Raw genomic sequence first — 25901 nt, forward strand, 5'->3', positions numbered from 1 at the left:
GACTGAGGAAACATAGAAAATAGGAGCAGGAGTATGCCAGTCGGCCCTTCGAGCCTGCTCCGCCATTCAGTATGATCGTGGCTGATCCTCTATCTCAATACCATATTCCCGCGCTCTCCCCATATCCCTTGATGCCTTTTGTGTCTAGAAATCTATCTAGCTCCTTCTTAAATATATTCAGTGACTTGGCCTCCACAGCCTCCTGTGGTAGAGAATTCCACAGGTTCACCACCCTCTGAGTGAAGAAATTTCTCCTCATCTCAGTCCTAAATGTCCTACCCCGTATCCTGAGACTGTGACCCCCTCGTTCTGGACCCCCCCAGCCAGGGGAAACAGCCTCCCTGCATCCAGTCTGTCTAGCCCTGTCAGAAACAGGCCGAGTCGACCCAATCTCTCCTCATACGACAGTCCTGCCATCCCAGGAATCAGTCTGGTAAACCTTCGCTGCACTCCCTCTATGGCAAGTATATCCTTTCTTAGGTAAGGAGACCAAAACTGCACACAATCCTCCAGGTGTGGTCTCACCAAGGCCCTGTATAACTGCAGTAAGACATCCTTGCTCCTGTACTCAAATCCTCTTGCAATGAAGGCCAACATACCATTTGAGGAAGTGAAGTTGGACAGTCAGGAGCTGGGACAGTAGATCTAAAGTGCAGCTAATGGGCTTCATCAGTGAGATTGAGAAGCTGAGGGGGAGATGGTAAGGACTTGGTTGCATGGAAAGGAGGGAGGGAAAAAATCAACACAGGTATTGGTGTCATTGAGGGTGACAGACCAAGGCAGGGGGGAAGTCAGAATTTGAGGTGGCGCTTGTGAGTTTGCGGGGGAGGGGAGGTCGGGTATTTTTTTTCCCAAGGGTTCAGGTGACGAGGAGTGGTTTAGGGCAGGAGACTGGAGATGGGGTAACTGGTCAAAGAGAGTCCCATCAGCAATCTCATTGAAACATATACGATTATGAGGGGGCTTGACAGGGTAGATGCTGAGAGGTTGTTTCTCCTGGCTGGAGAGTCTAGAATTAGGGGGCATAATTGCAGGATACAGGGTCGGCCATTCAAGACTAAGATGAGGAGGAATTTCCTCAAGCAGAGGGTTGTGAATCTCTGGAATTCTCTACCCCAGAGGGCTGTGGATGATGAGTCATTGAATATATTAGAACATAAGAAATAGGAGCAGGAGTAGGCCAATCGGCCCTTCGAGCCTGCTCCGCCATTCAATAAGATCATGGCTGATCTGATCCTAACCTCAAATCTAAATTCATGTCCAATTTCCTGCCCGCTCCCCGTAACCCCTAATTCCCTTTACTTCTAGGAAACTGTCTATTTCTGTTTTAAATTTATTCAATGATGTAGCTTCCACAGCTTCCTGGGGCAGCAAATTCCACAGACCTACTACCCTCTGAGTGAAGAAGTTTCTCCTCATCTCAGTTTTGAAAGAGCATCCCCTTATTCTAAGATTATGCCCCCTAGTTCTAGTTTCACCCATCCTTGGGAACATCCTTACCGCATCCACCCGATCAAGCCCCTTCACAATCTTATATGTTTCAATAAGATCGCCTCTCAATCTTCCGAACTCCAATGAGTAGAGTCCCAATCTACTCAACCTCTCCTCATATGTCCGCCCCCTCATCCCCGGGATTAACCGAGTGAACCTTCTTTGTACTGCCTTGAGAGCAAGTATGTCTTTTCTTAAGTATGGAGACCAAAACTGTATGCAGTATTCCAGGTGCGGTCTCACCAATACCTTATATAACTGCAGCAATACCTCCCTGTTTTTATATTCTATCCCCCTAGCAATAAAAGCCAACATTCCGTTGGCCTTCTTGATCACCTGCTGCACCTGCATACTAACTTTTTGATTTTCTTGCACTCGGACCCCCAGATCCCTTTGTACTGCAGTACTTTCCAGTTTCTTGCCATTAAGATAATAACTTGCTCTCTGATTTTTTTCTTCCAAAGTGCATAACCTCACATTTTCCAATATTGTATTGCATCTGCCAAATCTCCGCCCACTCACCCAGCCTGTCTATATCCCCTTGTAGGTTTTTTATGTCCTCCTCACTCTCTACTTTCCCTCCCATCTTTGTATCATCTGCAGACTTTGATATGTTCCACTCGGTCCCCTCCTCCAAATCGTTAATATAGATTGTAAAGAGTTGGGGACCCAGCACCGACCTCTGCGGAACACCACTGGCTACTGGTTGCCAGTCCGAGAATGAACCATTTATCCCAACTCTCTGCTTCCTGTTAGATAACCAATCCTCCACCCATGCCAGAATATTACCCCCAATCCAGTGATTCTTTATCTTGAGCAATAATCTTTTATGTGGCACCTTGTCGAATGCCTTCTGGAAGTCTGAATACACTACGTCCACTGGTTCCCCTTTATCCAGCCTGTACGTTATGTCCTCAAAGAACTCAAGCAAATTTGTCATACATGACTTCCCCTTCGTAAAGCCATGCTGACTTTGTCCTATTAAATTATTCAAGGCTGAGATAGATTTTTGGACTCTAGGGGAATCTAGGGATATGGGGATCGGGAGGGAAAGTGGAGCTGAGATTGAAGATCAGCCATGATCTGATTGAATGGTAGAACAGGCTCGAGGGGGCGTATGACCTACTCCTGCTCCTATTTCTTACGTTCTTATGTACCACTGTGGTGCAAATACTTTTCTTTATTCTTACCAAGAGGAGAATAATACTTCTCACGAGAACAAAGGTTATTCACTTTGGTAGGAAGAGTAGAAAAACAGAATATATTTTAAATGGTGGGAAACTATTAAATGATGGTGTTCAGAGAGATCTGGGTGTCCTCGTACAAGAAACACAAAAAGTTAATATGCAGATACGGCAAGCAATTAGGAAGGCAAAAGGCATGTTGGTCTTTATTGCAAGGGGGTTGGAGTACAAGAGAAAGAAAGTCTACTACAATTGTACTGGGCTTTGGTGAGACCACACCTGGAGTACAATGTACAGTTTTGGTCTCCTTACCTAAGGAAGGATATACTTGCCTTAGAGGCGGGGCAACAAAGGTTCACTAGATTGATTCCTGGGATGAGAGGGTTGTCCAATGAGGAGAGATTGAGTAGAATGGGCCTATACTCTCTGGAGTTTAGAAGAATGAGAGGTGATCTCATTGAAATATACAAGATTCCGAGGGGGCTTGACAGGGCAGATGCTGATAGGCTGGGGAGTCAAGAACTAGGTGGCACAGTCTCAGGATAAGGAGTCGGCCATTTAAGACTGAGATGAGGAGGAATTTCTTCACTCAGAGGGTTGTGAATCTTTGGAATTCTCTACCCCAGAAAGCTGTGGATGCTGAGTCACTGAATATATTCAAGGCTGAGATAGATAAATTTTTGGACTCTTGGAATCAAGAAATATGGGGATTGGGCGGGAAAGTGGAGTTGAGGTTGAAGATCAGCCATGATCGTATTGAATGGCGGAGCATGCTCGAGTATGGCCCGCTCCTGCTCCTGTTTCTTATGTTGTTATGAAGTGGGAGGACAATACTCAACGCTTTGTCTGGAATGTGTAATTTGATCCAGTCATTGTCAGGCAGGCTAAAGAGTTCAGACAAGGCACAGCGCTAACACTGCTGAGTTCGGGGGAACGCACAGCGCTAACACTACCGAGTTCGGGGGAACGCACGGTGCTGACTCTACCGAGTTCGGGGAACGCACGGCGCTGACTCTGCCGTGTTCAGGGAGCGCACGGCGCTGACTCTGCCGAGTTTGGGGAACGCACGGCGCTGACTCTGCCGAGTTTGGGGAACGCACGGCACTGACTCTACCGTATTTGAGGAACGCACAGCGCTGACTCTACTGTGTTCGGGGAACGCACGGCGCTGACTCTACCGAGTTCGGGGAACGCACGGCGCTGACTCTACCGTATTTGGGGAACGCACAGCGCTGACTCTACCGTGTTCGGGGAACGCACGGCGCTGACTCTACCGAGTTCGGGGAACGCACGGCGCTGACTCTACCGTGTTTGGGGAACGCACAGCGCTGACTCTACTGTGTTTGGGGAACGCACGGCGCTGACTCTACCGAGTTCGGGGAACGCACGGCGCTGACTCTGCCGTGTTCAGGGAGCGCACGGCGCTGACTCTGCCGAGTTTGGGGAACGCACAGCGCTGACTCTGCCGTGTTCAGGGAGCGCACGGCGCTGACTCTACCGTGTTCGGGGAACGCACAGCGCTGACTCTGCCGTGTTCGGGGAACGCACGGCGCTGACTCTGCCGTGTTCGGGGAACGCACGGCGCTGACTCTGCCGTGTTCGGGGAACGCACGGCGCTGACTCTACCGAGTTCGGGGAACGCACGGCGCTGACTCTGCCGTGTTCGGGGAACGCACGGCGCTGACTCTACCGTGTTCGGGGAACGCACGGCGCTGACTCTACCGTGTTCGGGGAACGCACAGCGCTGACTCTACCGTGTTTGGGGAACGCACGGCACTGACTCTACCGTATTTGGGGAACGCACAGCGCTGACTCTGCCGAGTTCGGGGAACGCACGGCGCTGACTCTGCCGAGTTCGGGGAACGCACAGCGCTGACTCTACTGTGTTTGGGGAACGCACGGCGCTGACTCTACCGTGTTTGGGGAACGCACGGCGCTGACTCTACCGTGTTTGGGGAACGCACGGCGCTGACTCTGCCGTGTTCGGGGAACGCACGGCGCTGACTCTACCGAGTTCGGGGAACGCACGGCGCTGACTCTGCCGTGTTCGGGGAATGCACGGCGCTGACTCTGCCGAGTTCGGGGAACGCACGGCGCTGACTCTGCCGAGTTCGGGGAACGCACGGCGCTGACTCTGCCGAGTTCGGGGAACGCACGGCGCTGACACTACTGTGTTCGGGGAACGCACGGCGCTGACTCTACCGTGTTCGGGGAACGCACGGCGCTGACTCTACCGTGTTCGGGGAACGCACGGCGCTGACTCTGCCGAGTTCGGGGAACGCACGGCGCTGACTCTGCCGAGTTCGGGGAACGCACGGCGCTGACTCTACCGTGTTTGGGGAACGCACGGCGCTGACTCTGCCGTGTTCGGGGAACGCACGGCGCTGACTCTGCCGTGTTCGGGGAACGCACGGCGCTGACTCTGCCGAGTTCGGGGAACGCACGGCGCTGACTCTGCCGAGTTCGGGGAACGCACGGCGCTGACTCTACCGTGTTCGGGGAACGCACGGCGCTGACTCTACCGTGTTCGGGGAACGCACGGCGCTGACTCTACCGTGTTCGGGGAACGCACGGCGCTGACTCTACCGTGTTCGGGGAACGCACGGCGCTGACTCTACCGTGTTCGGGGAACGCACGGCGCTGACTCTACCGTGTTCGGGGAACGCACGGCGCTGACTCTACCGTGTTTGGGGAACGCACGGCACTGACTCTACCGTATTTGGGGAACGCACAGCGCTGACTCTACTGTGTTCGGGGAACGCACGGCGCTGACTCTGCCGAGTTCGGGGAACGCACGGCGCTGACTCTACCGAGTTCGGGGAACGCACGGCGCTGACTCTGCCGAGTTCGGGAACGCACGGCGCTGACTCTGCCGAGTTCGGGGAACGCACGGCGCTGACTCTGCCGAGTTCGGGGAACGCACGGCGCTGACTCTGCCGAGTTCGGGGAACGCACGGCGCTGACTCTGCCGAGTTCGGGGAACGCACGGCGCTGACACTACTGTGTTCGGGGAACGCACGGCGCTGACTCTACCGTGTTCGGGGAACGCACGGCGCTGACTCTACCGTGTTCGGGGAACGCACGGCGCTGACTCTGCCGAGTTCGGGGAACGCACGGCGCTGACTCTGCCGAGTTCGGGGAACGCACGGCGCTGACTCTACCGTGTTTGGGGAACGCACGGCGCTGACTCTGCCGTGTTCGGGGAACGCACGGCGCTGACTCTGCCGTGTTCGGGGAACGCACGGCGCTGACTCTGCCGAGTTCGGGGAACGCACGGCGCTGACTCTGCCGAGTTCGGGGAACGCACGGCGCTGACTCTACCGTGTTCGGGGAACGCACGGCGCTGACTCTACCGTGTTCGGGGAACGCACGGCGCTGACTCTACCGTGTTCGGGGAACGCACGGCGCTGACTCTACCGTGTTCGGGGAACGCACGGCGCTGACTCTACCGTGTTCGGGGAACGCACGGCGCTGACTCTACCGTGTTCGGGGAACGCACGGCGCTGACTCTACCGTGTTTGGGGAACGCACGGCACTGACTCTACCGTATTTGGGGAACGCACAGCGCTGACTCTACTGTGTTCGGGGAACGCACGGCGCTGACTCTGCCGAGTTCGGGGAACGCACGGCGCTGACTCTGCCGAGTTCGGGAACGCACGGCGCTGACTCTGCCGAGTTCGGGGAACGCACGGCGCTGACACTACTGTGTTCGGGGAACGCACGGCGCTGACTCTACCGTGTTCGGGGAACGCACGGCGCTGACTCTACCGTGTTCGGGGAACGCACGGCGCTGACTCTGCCGAGTTCGGGGAACGCACGGCGCTGACTCTGCCGAGTTCGGGGAACGCACGGCGCTGACTCTACCATGTTTGGGGAACGCACGGCGCTGACTCTACCGTGTTTGGGGAACGCACGGCGCTGACTCTGCCGTGTTCGGGGAACGCACGGTGCTGACTCTGCCGTGTTCGGGGAACGCACGGCGCTGACTCTACCGTGTTCAGGGAACGCACAGCGCTGACTCTGCCGTGTTCGGGGAACGCACGGTGCTGACTCTGCCGTGTTCGGGGAACGCACGGCGCTGACTCTACCGTGTTCGGGGAACGCACGGCGCTGACTCTGCCGAGTTCGGGGAACGCACGGCGCTGACTCTGCCGAGTTCGGGGAACGCACGGCGCTGACTCTACCATGTTTGGGGAACGCACGGCGCTGACTCTACCATGTTTGGGGAACGCACGGCGCTGACTCTACCGTGTTCGGGGAACGCACGGCGCTGACTCTACCGTGTTCGGGGAACGCACGGCGCTGACTCTGCCGAGTTCGGGGAACGCACGGCGCTGACTCTGCCGAGTTCGGGGAACGCACGGCGCTGACTCTGCCGAGTTCGGGGAACGCACGGCGCTGACTCTGCCGAGTTCGGGGAACGCACGGCGCTGACTCTGCCGTGTTTGGGGAACGCACGGCGCTGACTCTACCGTGTTTGGGGAACGCACGGCGCTGACTCTACCGAGTTCGGGGAACGCACGGCGCTGACTCTGCCGTGTTCGGGGAACGCACGGCGCTGACTCTGCCGAGTTCGGGGAACGCACGGCGCTGACTCTGCCGAGTTCGGGGAACGCACGGCGCTGACTCTGCCGAGTTCGGGAACGCACGGCGCTGACTCTGCCGAGTTCGGGGAACGTACGGCGCTGACTCTGCCGAGTTTGGGGAACGCACGGCGCTGACTCTGCCGAGTTTGGGGAACGCACGGCGCTGACTCTACCGTGTTCAGGGAACGCACAGCGCTGACTCTGCCGAGTTCGGGGAACGCACGGCGCTGACTCTGCCGAGTTCAGAGAGGAAGGGTGAGGCTGAGACTGAATATCCACAGCCCTCTGGGGAAGAGAATTCCAAAGATTCACAACCCTCTGAGTGAAGATATTTTTCCTCATTTCGGTCCTAAATGGTCGACTCCTTATCTTGAGACTATGTCCCCTAGTTCTAGACTCTCCAGCCAGGGGAAACAGCCTCTCGGCATCTACCCTGTCAAGCCCCCTAAGAATTTTATACGTTTCAATGAGGTCATCTCTCATTCTTCTAAACTCCAGAGAGTATAGGCCCATTCTATTCGTGCCAGGCAATGACCATCTCCAACAAGAGAGAGTCTAACCACCTCCCCATGACATTCAACGGCATTACCATCTCCGAATCCCCCACCATCAACATCCTGGGGGTCACCATTGACCAGTAACTTAACTGGACCAGCCATATAAATACTGTGGCAACAAGAGCAGGTCAGAGGCTGGGTATTTTGCGGCGAGTGACTCACCTCCTGACTCCCCAAAGCCTTTCCACCATCTACAAGGCACAAGTCAGGAGTGTGATGGAATACTCTCCACTTGCTTGGATGAGTGCAGCTCCAACAACACTCAAGAAGCTCGACACCATCCAGGAGAAAGCAGCCCGCTTGATTGGCACCCCATCCACCACCCTAAACATTCAATCCCTTCACCACCGGCGCACTGTGGCTGCAGTGTGTACCAGTGCACTGCAACAACTCGCCAAGGCTTCTTCGACAGCACCTCCCAATCCCACGACCTCTACCACCTAGAAGGACAAGAGCAGCAGGCACATGGGAACAACACCACCTGCAAGTTCCCCTCCAAGTCACACACCATCCCGACTTGGAAATATATCGCCGTTCCTTCATCGTCGCTGGGTCAAAATCCTGGAACTCCCTTCCTAACAGCACTGTGGGAGAACCGTCACCACACAGACTGCAACGGTTCAAGAAGGCGGCTCACCACCACCTTCTCGAGGGCAATTAAGGATGGGCAATAAATGCTGGCCTCACCAGCGACGCCCAAATCCCGTGAACGAATAAATAAAAAAAATTCTACTCAATCTTTCCTCATTGGACAACCCTCTTACCCCAGGAATCAATCTGGTGAACCTTCATTGCACCGCCTCTAAGGCAACTATATCCTTCCTTAAGTAAGGAGACCAAAACTGTACACAGTATTCCAGGTGTGGTCTCACCAGAGCTCTATATAATTGCAGCAAGACCTCCTTACTCTTATACTCCAGCTCCCTTGTAATAAAGGCTGACATACCATTTGCTTTCCTAATTGCTTGCTGTACCTGCATGTTAACTTTCTATGATTCACGTACAAGGACACCCAAATCCCTCTGACTACCAGCATTTCTCAGTCTTTCACCTTTTAAAAAATATTCTGTTTTTCTGTTCTTACCAAAGTGGATAATTTCACATTTCCCCACATTTTACTCCATCTGCCACTTTCTTGCCCACTCATTTAACCTGTCTATATTCCTTTGCAGACTCTTTGGGCCCGATTTTACCAGGGGTGTGGTTTCCCGGCGGGTAGGCCTGCGGGCGCGTTGAAAACTCGCCCGGTGAAATTAGTGGGTTGCCCGCGCGATCGCAGCAGGCAACACACTAATTGGAGACACTTACCTGCTCCTCCGGGTTCCCCGCTGCTGATCTGCGCGTCGGGCGGGCTGCGCATGCGCAGTAAGATCTGTCAGCTGGAGGCGCTCTATTTAAAGGGGCAGTCCTCCACTGACAGATGCTGCCACAAGCAGAAAAAATTACAGCATGGAGCAGCCCAAGGGGGAAGGCTGCTCCCAGTTTAATGATGCCTTACCCCAGGTATCATTAGATGGGGTGAGGAGGAGGGGGAGGACAGAGATCCTCCCCCTGGCGGGCGGGAGGAAGCGGCCTGCCTCTGCCACCAAGAAGGCCTGGCTCGAGGTGGCAGAGGGGGTCAGCTGCGCCACCAACATATCGCCCACCTGCATACAGTGCAGGAGGCGCACCAATGACCTCAGTAGGTCAGCCACAGTGAGAACACGTAGTCTTTCCCCTACACTCCGTCTGCCACAACACCGCCCCCACCCCACATCTCCTTCGGCACTGCCAACACTACTCTGTCACATCACCCCTCATACCCACTCAAACCTCATCCTCATCTTACCTGCACCAACTCACCTCGCGAGTACTCACCCCGCCACTACCACGCAACCCAATCCTCATGCAATCTCATGGCTCTATCCCATACTCACCCTCTCGTGCATCTCTCTCACGGCCAGCCTCACTCAACCTGCCACCACCTGTGCTGCAGCCACAGGGCATGCATCACATATGTGCAGTAGGCAGCGTAAGGCAAACGTGTCGTGAGCATGAAGGGGATGCACAAGGGTGTTTGAGGGTTTGTCATGGTTCTTACTTCTATTGAATTAAAGAACAACTCACATCACACATTATATTGGCTCCACTAGTGCCATGTCTTCGCGAATCCTGTCCGGTTTGTGCAATAATGCCCACTCCTGGGTATCCCTATGAGGACCCACCACTGATGCCACCCAGTGTGTCACTGCAGAGTGGGTGTAGGTGTATTTGCAGGGCTCATCTGCGCAGGCGACTGAGAGACACCGGGGATGTCCCCGGTTGCAGCCTGGAAGGCTGTGGAGGTGCCCTCACGGGCACCGAAACCCAGGGGGCGTCGGCCCAAACCATCTACCAGGTCAGGGCATGAACAGGAGCAACCTGCCACCACCTCTGCTGGAGCCACAGGGGTATCACCACGTAGGGGTACCAGGAAACGAAAACCCAAAGTTCCGTGAGCACACAGGGATTGCACCAGGGTGTTTGTCTATTTGTTATCTTTTTATTTCCAGTCTTTGAATGGCAACACAAAATAAAGTCACTTTTTCTCACCAATCCTGCCACCTCTTGTCCATAATTCTGCGGCTTGTGCAATATGTCCCTTCCGTGCGCCTCATCATGACGACGACCACCCCGTCCCACCCATTGGGCATAATACAGTGGGTGCAGGTGTACAGGCACCACTCTTCTGTGGAGGGAGCCTGTATGGACCCTCATCTGCGCACGTTATGGCATGTGAACGCCTCACACAGTGTGATGTTAGGAGAACCGTTGGCATATGAGTGCCTCCCTGGCCTGACGAGCATGCAGGTGAGCCGGTGTTCGGGCCATGGGTCGTTCCTGCTCCTCTCGCTCGTACTCCTCCTCTTCCTCCTCATTGTCGTCCTCAATGTGGGTGGCGGGTGTGCATGGGGCCTCCTCCAGCGGCACCCCTCTCTGTAGTGCCATGTTGTGCAGGGCACAGCAGACAACTATAATTCGCCCCACTCGGAGTGGCGTGTATTGGAGCGCTCCCCCGGAACGATCAAGGCACCTGAAGCGCATCTTGAGCAGCCCTATAGCCTGCTCAATTGTAGACCTGGTAGCAATGTGGCTGTCATTATATCGACGCTGCGGCTCGGTAATGGGGTTTCTCAGAGGTGTCATAAGCCACGTGTGCAGGGGATATCCCTTGTCGCCGAGGAGCCAGCCGTTGCCGGTGTTGGGTGCGTGGAAGAGGGGCGGGACGGTGGACTCCTTGAGGACGAAGGCATCGTGGCAGCTGCCAGGGTATCTGGCGCACACGTGTAGGAATCTCTGGCGGTGGTCACAAATGAGCTGGGCGTTCATGGAGTGATACCCTTTCCAGTTGATAAACAGCCCTGGCTCATGCGGAGGTGCCCGTATTGCTATGTGGGTGCAATCGATTACACCCTGCACCCATGGGAAGTCTGCCACATCATGGAATCCAACCACCCTCTCCGTCTGGCTGCGCTCATCCATGGCGAAGTTGATGTAGGTCGAGGCCCTGCGGAACAACTCATCGGTGACCTGCCTTATGCACTTGTGTGCAGACGACTGAGAGACCCCGGTGATGTCCCCCATGGCACCCTGGAAGGATCCGGAAGCGATCCTTCCAGGGTGCAGTGGTGACTTTGACGGCGACGGGTAAGAAGATGCTGCTTGGTCCATCCGGGAGCAGCTCGTCATGAAGGAGGCTGCAGATGTCGGCGACTACCTGGCGACTGACTCTGAGCCTACGTATGCACTGCTGCTCAGAGAGGTCCATGAAGCTGAGCCTTGGTCTGTAGACCCTGTGCGGAGGGTAGTACCTCCTGCGACGCATCTCTCTCTGCGGTTGCCCTCCATCCTGCTGTGCAGGTGGATGTGCCACAGCACCGTGTTGTGGGGATGCACGTCTCTGAGGCGGACGGCGTGGACTGCGAGGCTGCTGAGGCTGGTCATGCTGTTCGTCCTCCGAGGATGTCAACGCACCACCCATCTGGCAGGTGTAGGTCTGCAGGGTTGTGCACGGTAGAAAAGTGTGTCCTCGCACAGGGGTTGCCCTTCCACGCCGGTGAATCTTCTTGCTTGGAGGAGGGTGGTGGAGGGCAGGCGTTGCCCAATGTTACGGAGTGTCCTCCTGCGTTGGTGAAGGCTCTCCCCCCCCCCCCCCACCTGTGGAATGCACCTTGGCAGCTGCCACGGGCTGCTGGCTGCAACACGTCCGTTGGGAGTGTGAGTGTTTCCCCCAGTATGTGAAACAGTCTCATTTCACCGTAAAATCCCACACTTGTTAAAAAAACAGCTCAATCAGGTCATTTAATGACCTGAAATAGCTAGATAAATACACTCAAGTGGAACCCCGCTGGCTTTAATTGCCTACGGGATTCCCACCAGCAGGGGCTGCGCACGCACCCCCGCACGTCAGCGCGGAACCCGGAAGTGGGCGGGATCGAGGCGCGATCCGGTCCCGTTCCTCGATTTCGGGATTTTAGAGGCCCCCCCGCCGAGAACGCACCCGAGACCGGGTGCTAAAATCGGGCCCTTTGTGTCCTCTTCACACTTTACTTTCCCACCTAGCTTTGTGTCGTCAGCAAACCTGGACGCATTACACTCTGTCCCCTCATCTAAATTTTTGATGTATATTGTAAATAGCTGAGGCCCAAACACTGATCCTTGCGACACCCCACTAGTTACAACCTCCCAACCCGAAAATTACCCATTTATTCTTACTCTCTGTTTTCTGTCCGCTAACCAATCCTCAATCTATTGCTAATATATTACCCCCAATCCCCTGAGCCCTAATCTTGTGTAATAACTTCTTGTGGCACCTTATCGAATGCCGGTTACATCCTCAAAAAAATTCTAATAGGTTTGTCAAACACTATTTCCCTTTCATAAAACCACGTTGACTCTGCCTAATCATATGATGATTTTCTAAGTGCCCTGTTACCAAGTCCTTAATAATGGATTCCAGCATTTTCCTGATGACTGATGTCAGGCTAACTGGCCTGTAGTTCCCTGTTTTCGCTCTCCCTTCTTGATTAGCAGTGTAATATTTGCTACCTTACAATCCACGGGGACCGTTTTAGAATCTAGGGAATTCTGGAAGATTAAAACCACTATCTCTGCAGCCACCTCTTTTAAAACTCTAGGATGTAGGCCATCAGGCCCAGGAGATTTGCTGGCGTTTAGTCCTATGAATTTCTCCAGTACTTTTTCTTTAGTGTTCTACTGATAATAATTACTTTAAGTTCCTCACTCTCATCAGCCCCTTGGTTCCCTATTATTTCTGGTATGTTTTTTGTGTCTTCTACTGTGAAGACAGATACAAAATATTTGTTTAATGTCTCTGCCATTTCCTTATTCCCCATTGTAATTCTCCTGTTTCTGCCTCTGAGGGACTCACATTTACGTTTGCTAACCTCTTCCTTTTTATATACTTGTGGAAGCTCTTACAATCTGTTTTTATATTTCTTGCTGGTTTACTCTCATTCTATTTTCTCCCTCTATCAATTTCTTGGTCATCCTTTGCTAGTTTCTAAAATGCTCCCAATCCTCAGGCTTACTAACCTTTTTGGCAACATTATAAGCCTCATCTTTTAATCTAATATTATCCTTAACTTCTCTAGTTAGCCACGGTTTTGGTAGGAAGAATGAGGAGAGGCAATATAAACTGGAGGGCACAATTCTAAAAGGGATACAGGAACAGAGAGATCTGGGGGTATATGTGCACAAATCATTGCAGGTGGCCGGGCAGGTTGAGAAAGTGGTTAAAAAAAATACGGGATCCTGGGCTTTATAAATAGAGGCATAGAGTACAAAAGCAAGAAAGTAATGATGAACCTTTATAAAACACTGGTTCGGCCACAACTGGAGTATTGTGTCCAGTTCTGGGCACCGCACTTTCGGAAAGATGTGAAAGCCTTAGAAAGGGTGCAGAAAAGATTTACTAGAATGATTCCAGGGATGAGAGACTTTAGTTACGTGGATAGACTGGAGAAGCTGGGGTTGTTCTCCTTGGAACAGAGACGGTTGCGAGGAGATTTGATCGAGGTATTCAAAATCATGAAGGATCTAGACAGAGTAGATCGAGAGAAACTGTTCCCCTTGGCAGAAGGGACAAGAACCAGAGGACATAGATTTAAGGTGACTGGCAAAAGAACCATAGTTGACATGAGGCAGTGAGTGGTTGTGATCTGGAATACACTGCCCGAGGGGGTGGTGGAGGCAGATTCAATCATGGCCTTCAAAAGGGAACTGTATAACTACTTGAAAGGAAAAAATTTGCAGAGCTACAGGGATAGGGCGGGGGAGTGGGACTGGCTGGATTGCTCTTGCATAGAGCCGGCACGGACTCGATGGGCCAAATAGCCTCCTTCCGTGCTGTAATCTTTCAATGATTCTATGGTTGGCTCACTTTTCCCATGGAGTTTTTACTCCTCAAGGGAATCTATGCTGGTTGAGAATTATGAAATATTTGTTTAAATGTTCGCTATTGCTTATCTATCGTCATATCTTTTAATCTAATTTCCCAATTTACCTGAGCCAACTTGCCCCTCATACCTATGTAATTGGCTTTGTTTAAATTTAAGACCCTAGTTTCAGACTTAACTACATCACTCTCAAACTCAATATGAAATTCTATCATGTTATGATCACTCTGCCCCAGAGGATCCTTAACTATAAGATTACTAATTAACCTTGTCTCATTACCCAATACTAGCTCTAAAATAGCCTGTTCCCTAGTTGATTCCTTGACATTGTTCGAGAAAACTGTCTCGAATGCATTTCATTAACTCGTCCTCCAAACTCCTTTTGCCAGTTTAGTTTACACAGTCTATATGAAGATTAAAGTCCCCCATAAATATTGCATTACCCTTGATACATATTACTCTAAATTATGATTTATACTCTGCCAACTCTATAATTACTGTTAGGGGGCCTGTAAACTACTCCCACCAGTGTTTTCTGCCCCTTATTATTTCTTAGCTCCACCCAGACAGATTCTACGTACTGAATTTCTGAGCTAAGATCCTTTCTCACCACTGTCTTTATCTCATCCTTTATTACCAGGGCTTCCCCCCCATCTCCTTTTCCATTTTGCCTATCTTCTCTAAAAGTCAAGTACCCTGGAATATTGTGTACTGATTACTGCAGGGTTTTAGTATTTTATTTGTACTGATTACTGCAGGTTTTAGTATTTTATTTGTACTGATTACTGCAGGTTTTTGTATTTTATTTGTACTGATTACTGCAGGTTTTTGTATTTTATTTGTACTGATTACTGCAGGGTTTAGTATTTTATTTGTACTGATTACTGCAGGTTTTAGTATTTTATTTGTACTGATTACTGCAGGGTTTTAGTATTTTATTTGTACTGATTACTGCAGGGTTTTAGTATTCTATGGGTACTGATTACTGCAGGGTTTGATTATTCTACTATGGGTACTGATTACTGCAGGGTTTCAGTATTCTATGGGTACTGATTACTGCAGGGTTTCAGTATTCTATGGGTACAGATTACTGCAGGGTTTCAGTATTCTATGGGTACTGATTACTGCAGGGTTTCAGTATTCTATGGGTACAGATTACTGCAGGGTTTCAGTATTCTATGGGTACTGATTACTGCAGGGTTTCAGTATTCTATGGGTACAGATTACTGCAGGGTTTCAGTATTCTATGGGTACTGATTACTGCAGGGTTTTAGTATTCTATGGGTACAGATTACTGCAGGGTTTCAGTATTCTATGGGTACTGATTACTGCAGGGTTTCAGTATTCTATGGGTACAGATTACTGCAGGGTTTCAGTATTCTATGGGTACAGATTACTGCAGGGTTTCAGTATTCTATGGGTACAGATTACTGCAGGGTTTCAGTATTCTATGGGTACAGATTACTGCAGGGTTTCAGTATTCTATGGGTACAGATTACTGCAGGGTTTCAGTATTCTATGGGTACAGATTACTGCAGGGTTTCAGTATTCTATGGGTACAGATTACTGCAGGGTTTCAGTATTCTATGGGTACAGATTACTGCAGGGTTTCAGTATTCTATGGGTATTAATTACTGCAGGGTTTTAATATTCTATGGGTATTGATTACTGCATGGTTTTAATATTCTATGGGTACTGATTACTGCATGGTTTTAATATTCTATGGGTACTGATTACTGCAGGGTTTTAATATTCTATGGGTACTTACATAGAAACATAGAAAATAGGAGCAAGAGTAGGCCATTTGGCCCTTCGGGCCTGCTCCGCCATTCAAAATGATCATGGTTAATCGTCTAACTCAGTTCCCTGTTCCTGCTTTTTCCCTGTATCCCTTAATCCCTTTAGCATTAAGAAATATATCTATCTCCTTCTTAAATATATTCAGTGACTTGGCCTCCACAGCCTTCTGTGGTAGAGAATTCCACAGGTTCACCACCCTCTGAGTGAAGGAATTTCTCCTCATCTCGGTTCTAAATGGCATACCCCGAATCCTGAGACTGTGACCCCTGGTTCTGGACTCCCCAGCCATCGGGAACATCCTTCCTGCATCTAGTCTGCCTAGTCCTGTTAGAATATTATATGTTTTGATGAGATCACCTCTCATCCTTCTAAACTGTAGTGAATATAGCCCTAGTCGACCCAATCCCTCCTCATACATCAGTCCTGCCATCCCAAGAATCAGTCTGGTAAACCTTCGTTGCACTCCCTCCATGGCAAGGACATCCTTCCTCAGATGAGGAGACCAAAACTGCACACAATACTCCAGATGTGGTCTCACCAAGGCCCTGTATAACTGCAGTAAGACATCCCTGCTCCTGTACTCAAATCCTCATGCAATGAAGGCCAACATACCATTTGCCTTCTTAACTGTTTGCTGCACCTGAATGCTCGCTTTCAGCGACTGGTGAACAAGGACACCCAGGTCTTGTTGCACCTCCCCTTTTCCCAATCTATCACCATTCTGATTACTGCAGGGTTTTAATATTCAATGGGTACTGATTACTGCAGGGTTTGAGTATTCTATGGGTACTGATTACTGCAGAGTTTTTATATTCTAAGTGTACTGATTACTGCTTACACTTTTTTTTAATGTTCTCTCTTGCAGAAGATGGAAAGTCTGTTTAAAAAGCTGGTGGAGGACAATCCAGGCCAAGTTCATCAGTGCGTCTATAATGCGGAGCCAGCTATGATGGAGCGGCACGTGTTTGGTAATTTGCTGCTTTGCCAGTCCTGCTAGGTCTTCGTATTGACATTAATGTTTTTGTTTTCTTTTGTGTCTTTTCTTTTGTCTCCCCCACCCCAGCTTTCTCCCCCTCCAGTGCCAATTGTTGCTGGGGTACAGTTTAGTGGGGCCCTGCTGCCCTCTGCTTCCTCACCCGAGTGATTATATTTTCATATGTGGGATAATACAGTGAGTAGAGTCGCCCCAACCAACCATGGGGGCCATCACGGCGGAGCTGGGTGTGTGCAGGCACCCAACTACCAGGGGCTGTGAGATGGCGTCCTGGAGAATGAGCCTTGGATGATTTCCTCCTCTAATACAGATGGGACTGATACCGATGGCGGTATCCCTAACACTGCCAGTTGGTAATTCAGCACAGTCCAGGGATCAACACTGGGATCCTCCAGGTCTGTGTGGGGCATTTATTGGTTGCCTTCGCCTGTATGACGCTGGGAGAGGTAATCGGAGCTCTTCAGCTGTGTCACGTTGTGTTGAACCTGATGGCCCGTGGTAGTCTCAGGTTGCGGTCAACATGGCTCTGTGTACAGAGTATCTGACTGAGTACAGTCTGTACTGTACACTGCTGACACCAGTGAACAATTTAACTAGCAACTGCAAGAGTTTAAAGGAAGATTTTCTACTGGCGAAAGAGACTTAATAAAAAATGTAGAGTTTTAGGGACATTGAAAAGAGAAACGAAATGTACAAAGGGAGCAGGGGAAGGGAGATTTCCAGTGCAGTACTGAGGGAGTGCTGCACTGTCAGAGGTGCCGTCTTTCGGATGAGACGTTAAACCGAGACTCTGTCTGCCCTCTCATGTAGACGTAAAAGATGCCATGTCAATATTTGAAGAAGAGCAGGTGAGTTCTCCTTGGTGTCCTGGCCAATATTTATCCCTCAATCAACATCACTAAAAACAGATTATCTGGTCATTTATCTCATTGCTGCTTGTGGGATCTTGCTTTGTACAAATTGGCTGCCACGTTCCTTACATTTCAACATGTCAAAAAAGTACTTCTTTGGCTGTAATGAGCTTTGGGATGTCCTGAGGTCGTGGAAGACGCTGTATAAATACAAGTTCTTTTTTTTTTTGGTTTGTCCCCATCTGGTTTGGAACCAGTCAGTTGAGTGGTTTCAGGTTTGCTCTGTACTGACTTAGATGATCTCGGCTGTGGCAGCGGCAGCGGCAGCAGGGGCACTACCATTATACGCAGTGCCCTTGGCCAGAGAGCCGAGGAAAAGCAGCAGCAACAATAGCTTTGCCTTTATATTAAGCAGCCGGGGTTCCCGGTGCTGACTGCTGCCCACTGACCCCTGGTAGAAAGTGCTTGCATGCAGACACATGGAGCGAGGAGCGGACCTGGCTCGACTGTGATGTCCTTCATGGTTGAACTGCGTATCAGCACTCGCTCACACATGAAGGACAGCTACTCGGGTGGTGTGCCCCTGGGGCTGGCAGCGCCCACGGACCTACATCCCAGGAAGGAGTTCAGAGGAGGAGGGAAGAAAATCAGGGCTGGGAGAGAAATAAAGGCAGCGTGTTATATTACAGCGGGCTTGTGTTAATCCTGCAGGAGTAGATTCTAGCGATGAGGAGGAGGAGGAGGAGGATGATGATTACACCTATGATGATGAAGACGATTCTAATGACGATGATGACCACAACCATCTTGATCGCGTGAACACATTCTGTGGACTGCGAAGAAATTTCCTCTGCGATACTCCAGAGCTGTCATCCAGGCTTAAAAACATTACAGATCCATACAGTATAAAAGGCTCCAATTCATATAGAGGTTCTGCCGAGGTGGGTAAACATGAGAAGTCCAGCTGTGCATGATACCACAAGGGTTGTGTCTTTTCCAGCTGTGCATGATACCACAGGGGTTGTGTCTTGTCCAGCTGTGCATGATACCACAGGGGTTGTGTCTTGTCCAGCAGTGCATGATACCACAGGGGTTGTGTCTTGTTCAGCTGTGCATGATACCACAGGGGTTGTGTCTTGTCCAGCTGTGCATGATACCACAGGGGTTGTGTCTTGTCCAGCTGTGCACGATACCACAAGGGTTGTGTCTTGTCCAGCTGTGCATGATACCACAAGGGTTGTGTCTTGTCCAGCTGTGCATGATACCACAGGGGTTGTGTCTTGTCCAGCTGTGCACGATACCACAAAGATTGTGTCTTGTCCAGCTGTGCCTGATACCACAAGAGTTGCGTCTTGTCCAGCTGTGCACGACAGTACAGGTGGGGTTGCGCAGTCTGCATAGTCCAGTTATACAATGATTGTGGTGTGTCCTTCTGCTGCATCGAGGTGCCGAGTGCATGCAGAGTAAAGTGAGCATGGAACTGCACCAGCAACAAGGCCATGAGAAAATAGCTGCCCTGGGTCGGTGCCTGATGTAGTGAGAGCACAGTCACCTAGTGGTTCTGGTATTGGACGAGCAGCCCAAAGATCATGAGTTCAAATCTTACTACGGCAATTCAATTTAATTCAATAATCTGGTAATTTGGGACCGTGTTCTAAGAACTCAGTGTCCTGCAGGGAAGGGAACATGCCACCTCTGGCCTATTCCTCACTCCAGTCCCACACAATGTGGTTGAGTCTTATTGCCCTCAAGGCAGTTAGAGATTGGCAATAAATGCAGCCCTGCCCCTGTTGCCCAATTCCCAAGAACTTTTATTTAATTTTGAGCTGGGCTTGTGTCGGGCACGGTGAGAACTGGTCCTGCCCTGGGCTTGTGTCGGGCACGGTGAGAACTGGTCCTGCCCTGGGCTTGTGTCGGGCACGGTGAGAACTGGTCCTGCCCTGGGCTTGTGTCGGGCACGGTGAGAACTGGTCCTGCCCTGGGCTTGTGTCGGGCACGGTGAGAACTGGTCCTGCCCTGGGCTTGTGTCGGGCACGGTGAGAACTGGTCCTGCCCTGGGCTTGTGTCGGGCACGGTGAGAACTGGTCCTGCCCTGGGCTTGTGTCGGGCACGGTGAGAACTGGTCCTGCCCTGGGCTTGTGTCGGGCACGGTGAGAACTGGTCCTGCCCTGGGCTTGTGTTGGGCACGGTGAGAACTGGTCCTGCCCTGGGCTTGTGTCGGGCACGGTGAGAACTGGTCCTGCCCTGGGCTTGTGTCGGGCACGGTGAGAACTTGGCTGTGGTTGGTGTGCGCACAGTGATGCAGTCTCAACTTCATTACAATATGTTTTGCAGGAAGCTGAGAGAATTGCTCAAGAGTTGGTTAATGAAGAAGAACAGGCTAAGAAGAAAGCTGAAAAACGAAGACTTAAGAAAAAAGTAAATGTCTGACTGCAGTGGGTTGTGTTTAAAGCAGGGTTTCAGTCTCTGATCCGTGCCTCAGGTACCTGTGTTTAAAGCAGGGTTTCAGTCTCTGATCCGTGCCCCAGGTACCTGTGTTTAAAGCAGGGTTTCAGTCTCTGATCCGTGCCCCAGGTACCTGTGTTTAAAGCAGGGTTTCAGTCTCCGATCCATGCCCCAGGTACCTGTGTTTAAAGCAGGGTTTCAGTCTCTGATCCATGCCCCAGGTACCTGTGTTTAAAGCAGGGTTTCAGTCTCGGATCCATGCCCCAGGTACCCGTGTTTAAAGCAGGGTTTCAGTCTCTGATCCATGCCCCAGGTACCTGTGTTTAAAGCAGGGTTTCAGTCTCGGATCCATGCCCCAGGTACCCGTGTTTAAAGCAGGGTTTCATTCTCCGATCTGTGCCTCAGGTACCTGTGTTTAAAGCAGGGTTTCAGTCTCCGATCCGTGCTCCAGGTACCTGTGTTTAAAGCAGGGTTTCATTCTCCGATCCGTGCCCCAGGTACCTGTGTTTAAAGCAGGGTTTCAGTCTCCGATCCGTGCCTCAGGTACCCGTGTTTAAAGCAGGGTTTCAGTCTCCGATCCGTGCCCCAGGTACCTGTGTTTAAAGCAGGGTTTCATTCTCCGATCCGTGCCCCAGGTACCTGTGTTTAATGCAGGGTTTCAGTCTCCGATCCGTGCCTCAGGTACCTGTGTTTAAAGCAGGGTTTCAGTCTCCGATCCATGCCCCAGGTACCCGTGTTTAAAGCAGGGTTTCAGTCTCTGATCCATGCCCCAGGTACCTGTGTTTAAAGCAGGGTTTCAGTCTCTGATCCATGCCCCAGGTACCCTGTGTTTAAAGCAGGGTTTCAGTCTCCGATCCGTGCCCCAGGTACCTGTGTTTAAAGCAGGGTTTCAGTCTCCGATCCGTGCCTCAGGTACCCGTGTTTAAAGCAGGGTTTCAGTCTCCGATCCGTGCCCCAGGTACCCTGTGTTTAAAGCAGGGTTTCAGTCTCCGATCCGTGCCCCAGGTACCCGTGTTTAAAGCAGGGTTTCAGTCTCCGATCCGTGCCCCAGGTACCCGTGTTTAAAGCAGGGTTTCAGTCTCCGATCCGTGCCCCAGGTACCCTGTGTTTAAAGCAGGGTTTCAGTCTCCGATCCGTGCCCCAGGTACCCTGTGTTTAAAGCAGGGTTTCAGTCTCCGATCCGTGCCCCAGGTACCCGTGTTTAAAGCAGGGTTTCAGTCTCTGATCCGTGCCCCAGGTACCCGTGTTTAAAGCAGGGTTTCAGTCTCCGATCCATGCCCCAGGTACCCGTGTTTAAAGCAGGGTTTCAGTCTCCGATCCATGCCCCAGGTACCCTGTGTTTAAAGCAGGGTTTCAGTCTCCGATCCGTGCCCCAGGTACCTGTGTTTAAAGCAGGGTTTCATTCTCCGATCCATGCCCCAGGTACCTGTGTTTAAAGCAGGGTTTCAGTCTCCGATCCGTGCCCCAGGTACCCGTGTTTAAAGCAGGGTTTCAGTCTCCGATCCATGCCCCAGGTACCTGTGTTTAAAGCAGGGTTTCAGTCTCCGATCCGTGCCCCAGGTACCCGTGTTTAAAGCAGGGTTTCAGTCTCCGATCCGTGCCCCAGGTACCTGTGTTTAAAGCAGGGTTTCATTCTCCGATCCGTGCCCCAGGTACCCGTGTTTAAAGCAGGGTTTCATTCTCCGATCCGTGCCCCAGGTACCCGTGTTTAAAGCAGGGTTTCAGTCTCCGATCCGTGCCCCAGGTACCTGTGTTTAAAGCAGGGTTTCATTCTCCGATCCGTGCCCCAGGTACCTGTGTTTAAAGCAGGGTTTCATTCTCCGATCCGTGCCCCAGGTACCCGTGTTTAAAGCAGGGTTTCAGTCTCCGATCCGTGCCCCAGGTACCTGTGTTTAAAGCAGGGTTTCAGTCTCCGATCCGTGCCCCAGGTACCTGTGTTTAAAGCAGGGTTTCAGTCTCCGATCCGTGCCCCAGGTACCTGTGTTTAAAGCAGGGTTTCAGTCTCTGATCCGTGCCCCAGGTACCCGTGTTTAAAGCAGGGTTTCAGTCTCCGATCCGTGCCCCAGGTACCTGTGTTTAAAGCAGGGTTTCATTCTCCGATCCGTGCCCCAGGTACCCGTGTTTAAAGCAGGGTTTCAGTCTCCGATCCGTGCCCCAGGTACCTGTGTTTAAAGCAGGGTTTCAGTCTCTGATCCGTGCCCCAGGTACCTGTGTTTAAAGCAGGGTTTCAGTCTCCGATCCGTGCCCCAGGTACCTGTGTTTAAAGCAGGGTTTCAGTCTCCGATCCGTGCCCCAGGTACCCGTGTTTAAAGCAGGGTTTCAGTCTCCGATCCGTGCCCCAGGTACCTGTGTTTAAAGCAGGGTTTCAGTCTCCGATCCGTGCCCCAGGTACCCGTGTTTAAAGCAGGGTTTCAGTCTCCGATCCGTGCCCCAGGTACCTGTGTTTAAAGCAGGGTTTCAGTCTCCGATCCATGCCTCAGGTACCTGTGTTTAAAGCAGGGTTTCATTCTCCGATCCGTGCCCCAGGTACCCGTGTTTAAAGCAGGGTTTCAGTCTCCGATCCGTGCCCCAGGTACCCGTGTTTAAAGCAGGGTTTCAGTCTCCGATCCGTGCCCCAGGTACCTGTGTTTAAAGCAGGGTTTCAGTCTCCGATCCATGCCCCAGGTACCCGTGTTTAAAGCAGGGTTTCAGTCTCTGATCCATGCCCCAGGTACCTGTGTTTAAAGCAGGGTTTCAGTCTCCGATCCGTGCCCCAGGTACCCGTGTTTAAAGCAGGGTTTCAGTCTCCGATCCGTGCCCCAGGTACCCGTGTTTAAAGCAGGGTTTCAGTCTCTGATCCATGCCCCAGGTACCTGTGTTTAAAGCAGGGTTTCAGTCTCTGATCCATGCCCCAGGTACCCGTGTTTAAAGCAGGGTTTCAGTCTCCGATCCATGCCCCAGGTACCTGTGTTTAAAGCAGGGTTTCATTCTCCGATCCATGCCCCAGGTACCCGTGTTTAAAGCAGGGTTTCAGTCTCTGATCCATGCCCCAGGTACCCGTGTTTAAAGCAGGGTTTCAGTCTCTGATCCATGCCCCAGGTACCTGTGTTTAAAGCAGGGTTTCAGTCTCCGATCCGTGCCCCAGGTACCTGTGTTTAAAGCAGGGTTTCCGTCTCCGATCCGTGCCTCAGGTACCTGTGTTTAAAGCAGGGTTTCAGTCTCTGATCCGTGCCCCAGGTACCTGTGTTTAAAGCAGGGTTTCAGTCTCCGATCCATGCCCCAGGTACCCGTGTTTAAAGCAGGGTTTCAGTCTCCGATCCATGCCCCAGGTACCTGTGTTTAAAGCAGGGTTTCAGTCTCCGATCCATGCCCCAGGTACCCGTGTTTAAAGCAGGGTTTCAGTCTCCGATCCGTGCCCCAGGTACCTGTGTTTAAAGCAGGGTTTCAGTCTCCGATCCGTGCCTCAGGTACCTGTGTTTAAAGCAGGGTTTCAGTCTCCGATCCGTGCTCCAGGTACCTGTGTTTAAAGCAGGGTTTCAGTCTCCGATCCGTGCCCCAGGTACCCGTGTTTAAAGCAGGGTTTCAGTCTCCGATCCATGCCCCAGGTACCCGTGTTTAAAGCAGGGTTTCAGTCTCTGATCCATGCCCCAGGTACCTGTGTTTAAAGCAGGGTTTCAGTCTCGGATCCATGCCCCAGGTACCCGTGTTTAAAGCAGGGTTTCAGTCTCCGATCCATGCCCCAGGTACCTGTGTTTAAAGCAGGGTTTCAGTCTCCGATCCGTGCCCCAGGTACCCGTGTTTAAAGCAGGGTTTCAGTCTCCGATCCGTGCCCCAGGTACCTGTGTTTAATGCAGGGTTTCAGTCTCCGATCCGTGCCCCAGGTACCTGTGTTTAAAGCAGGGTTTCAGTCTCCGATCCGTGCCCCAGGTACCTGTGTTTAATGCAGGGTTTCAGTCTCCGATCCATGCCCCAGGTACCTGTGTTTAAAGCAGGGTTTCAGTCTCCGATCCGTGCTCCAGGTACCCGTGTTTAAAGCAGGGTTTCAGTCTCTGATCCGTGCCCCAGGTACCTGTGTTTAAAGCAGGGTTTCAGTCTCCGATCCGTGCCCCAGGTACCCGTGTTTAAAGCAGGGTTTCAGTCTCCGATCCGTGCCCCAGGTACCCGTGTTTAAAGCAGGGTTTCAGTCTCCGATCCGTGCCCCAGGTACCTGTGTTTAAAGCAGGGTTTCAGTCTCCGATCCGTGCCCCAGGTACCTGTGTTTAATGCAGGGTTTCAGTCTCCGATCCATGCCCCAGGTACCCGTGTTTAAAGCAGGGTTTCAGTCTCTGATCCATGCCCCAGGTACCTGTGTTTAAAGCAGGGTTTCAGTCTCTGATCCATGCCCCAGGTACCTGTGTTTAAAGCAGGGTTTCAGTCTCCGATCCGTGCCCCAGGTACCTGTGTTTAAAGCAGGGTTTCAGTCTCCGATCCGTGCCCCAGGTACCCGTGTTTAAAGCAGGGTTTCAGTCTCCGATCCGTGCCTCAGGTACCCGTGTTTAAAGCAGGGTTTCAGTCTCCGATCCGTGCCCCAGGTACCCTGTGTTTAAAGCAGGGTTTCAGTCTCCGATCCATGCCCCAGGTACCCGTGTTTAAAGCAGGGTTTCAGTCTCTGATCCGTGCCCCAGGTACCCGTGCTTAAAGCAGGGTTTCAGTCTCCGATCCTTGCCCCAGGTACCCGTGCTTAAAGCAGGGTTTCAGTCTCCGATCCGTGCCCCAGGTACCCGTGTTTAAAGCAGGGTTTCAGTCTCCGATCTGTGCCTCAGGTACCTGTGTTTAAAGCAGGGTTTCATTCTCCGATCCGTGCCCCAGGTACCTGTGTTTAAAGCAGGGTTTCAGTCTCCGATCCGTGCCCCAGGTACCTGTGTTTAAAGCAGGGTTTCATTCTCCGATCCGTGCCCCAGGTACCCTGTGTTTAAAGCAGGGTTTCAGTCTCCGATCCGTGCCCCAGGTACCTGTGTTTAAAGCAGGGTTTCAGTCTCCGATCCGTGCCCCAGGTACCCGTGTTTAAAGCAGGGTTTCAGTCTCCGATCCGTGCCCCAGGTACCCGTGTTTAAAGCAGGGTTTCAGTCTCCGATCCGTGCCCCAGGTACCTGTGTTTAAAGCAGGGTTTCAGTCTCCGATCCGTGCCCCAGGTACCCGTGTTTAAAGCAGGGTTTCAGTCTCCGATCCGTGCCCCAGGTACCCGTGTTTAAAGCAGGGTTTCAGTCTCCGATCCGTGCCCCAGGTACCTGTGTTTAAAGCAGGGTTTCAGTCTCCGATCCGTGCCCCAGGTACCCGTGTTTAAAGCAGGGTTTCATTCTCCGATCCGTGCCCCAGGTACCTGTGTTTAAAGCAGGGTTTCAGTCTCCGATCCGTGCCCCAGGTACCTGTGTTTAAAGCAGGGTTTCAGTCTCCGATCCGTGCCCCAGGTACCTGTGTTTAAAGCAGGGTTTCAGTCTCTGATCCATGCCCCAGGTACCTGTGTTTAAAGCAGGGTTTCAGTCTCCGATCCGTGCCCCAGGTACCTGTGTTTAAAGCAGGGTTTCATTCTCCGATCCG

The 25901-nt window shown here is 51.8% G+C and overlaps 1 protein-coding gene across 1 annotated transcript in view; it reads left to right on the plus strand.

The window, feature by feature from the left end:
• LOC137322184 (tetratricopeptide repeat protein 31-like) overlaps nt 1–25901 on the plus strand; it is a 107303-nt gene that overhangs the window by 22027 nt on the left and 59375 nt on the right. Inside the window, exons 3-5 of the mRNA XM_067985330.1 lie at nt 16921–17023; nt 18612–18841; nt 20235–20318. Of these exons, the coding sequence (XP_067841431.1) occupies nt 16921–17023; nt 18612–18841; nt 20235–20318 (417 nt within the window). The remainder of the gene's footprint in view (nt 1–16920; nt 17024–18611; nt 18842–20234; nt 20319–25901) is intronic.

Source organism: Heptranchias perlo, chromosome 1 (genome assembly GCF_035084215.1).
Source record: "Heptranchias perlo isolate sHepPer1 chromosome 1, sHepPer1.hap1, whole genome shotgun sequence".
Lineage (NCBI taxonomy): Eukaryota > Metazoa > Chordata > Chondrichthyes > Hexanchiformes > Hexanchidae > Heptranchias > Heptranchias perlo.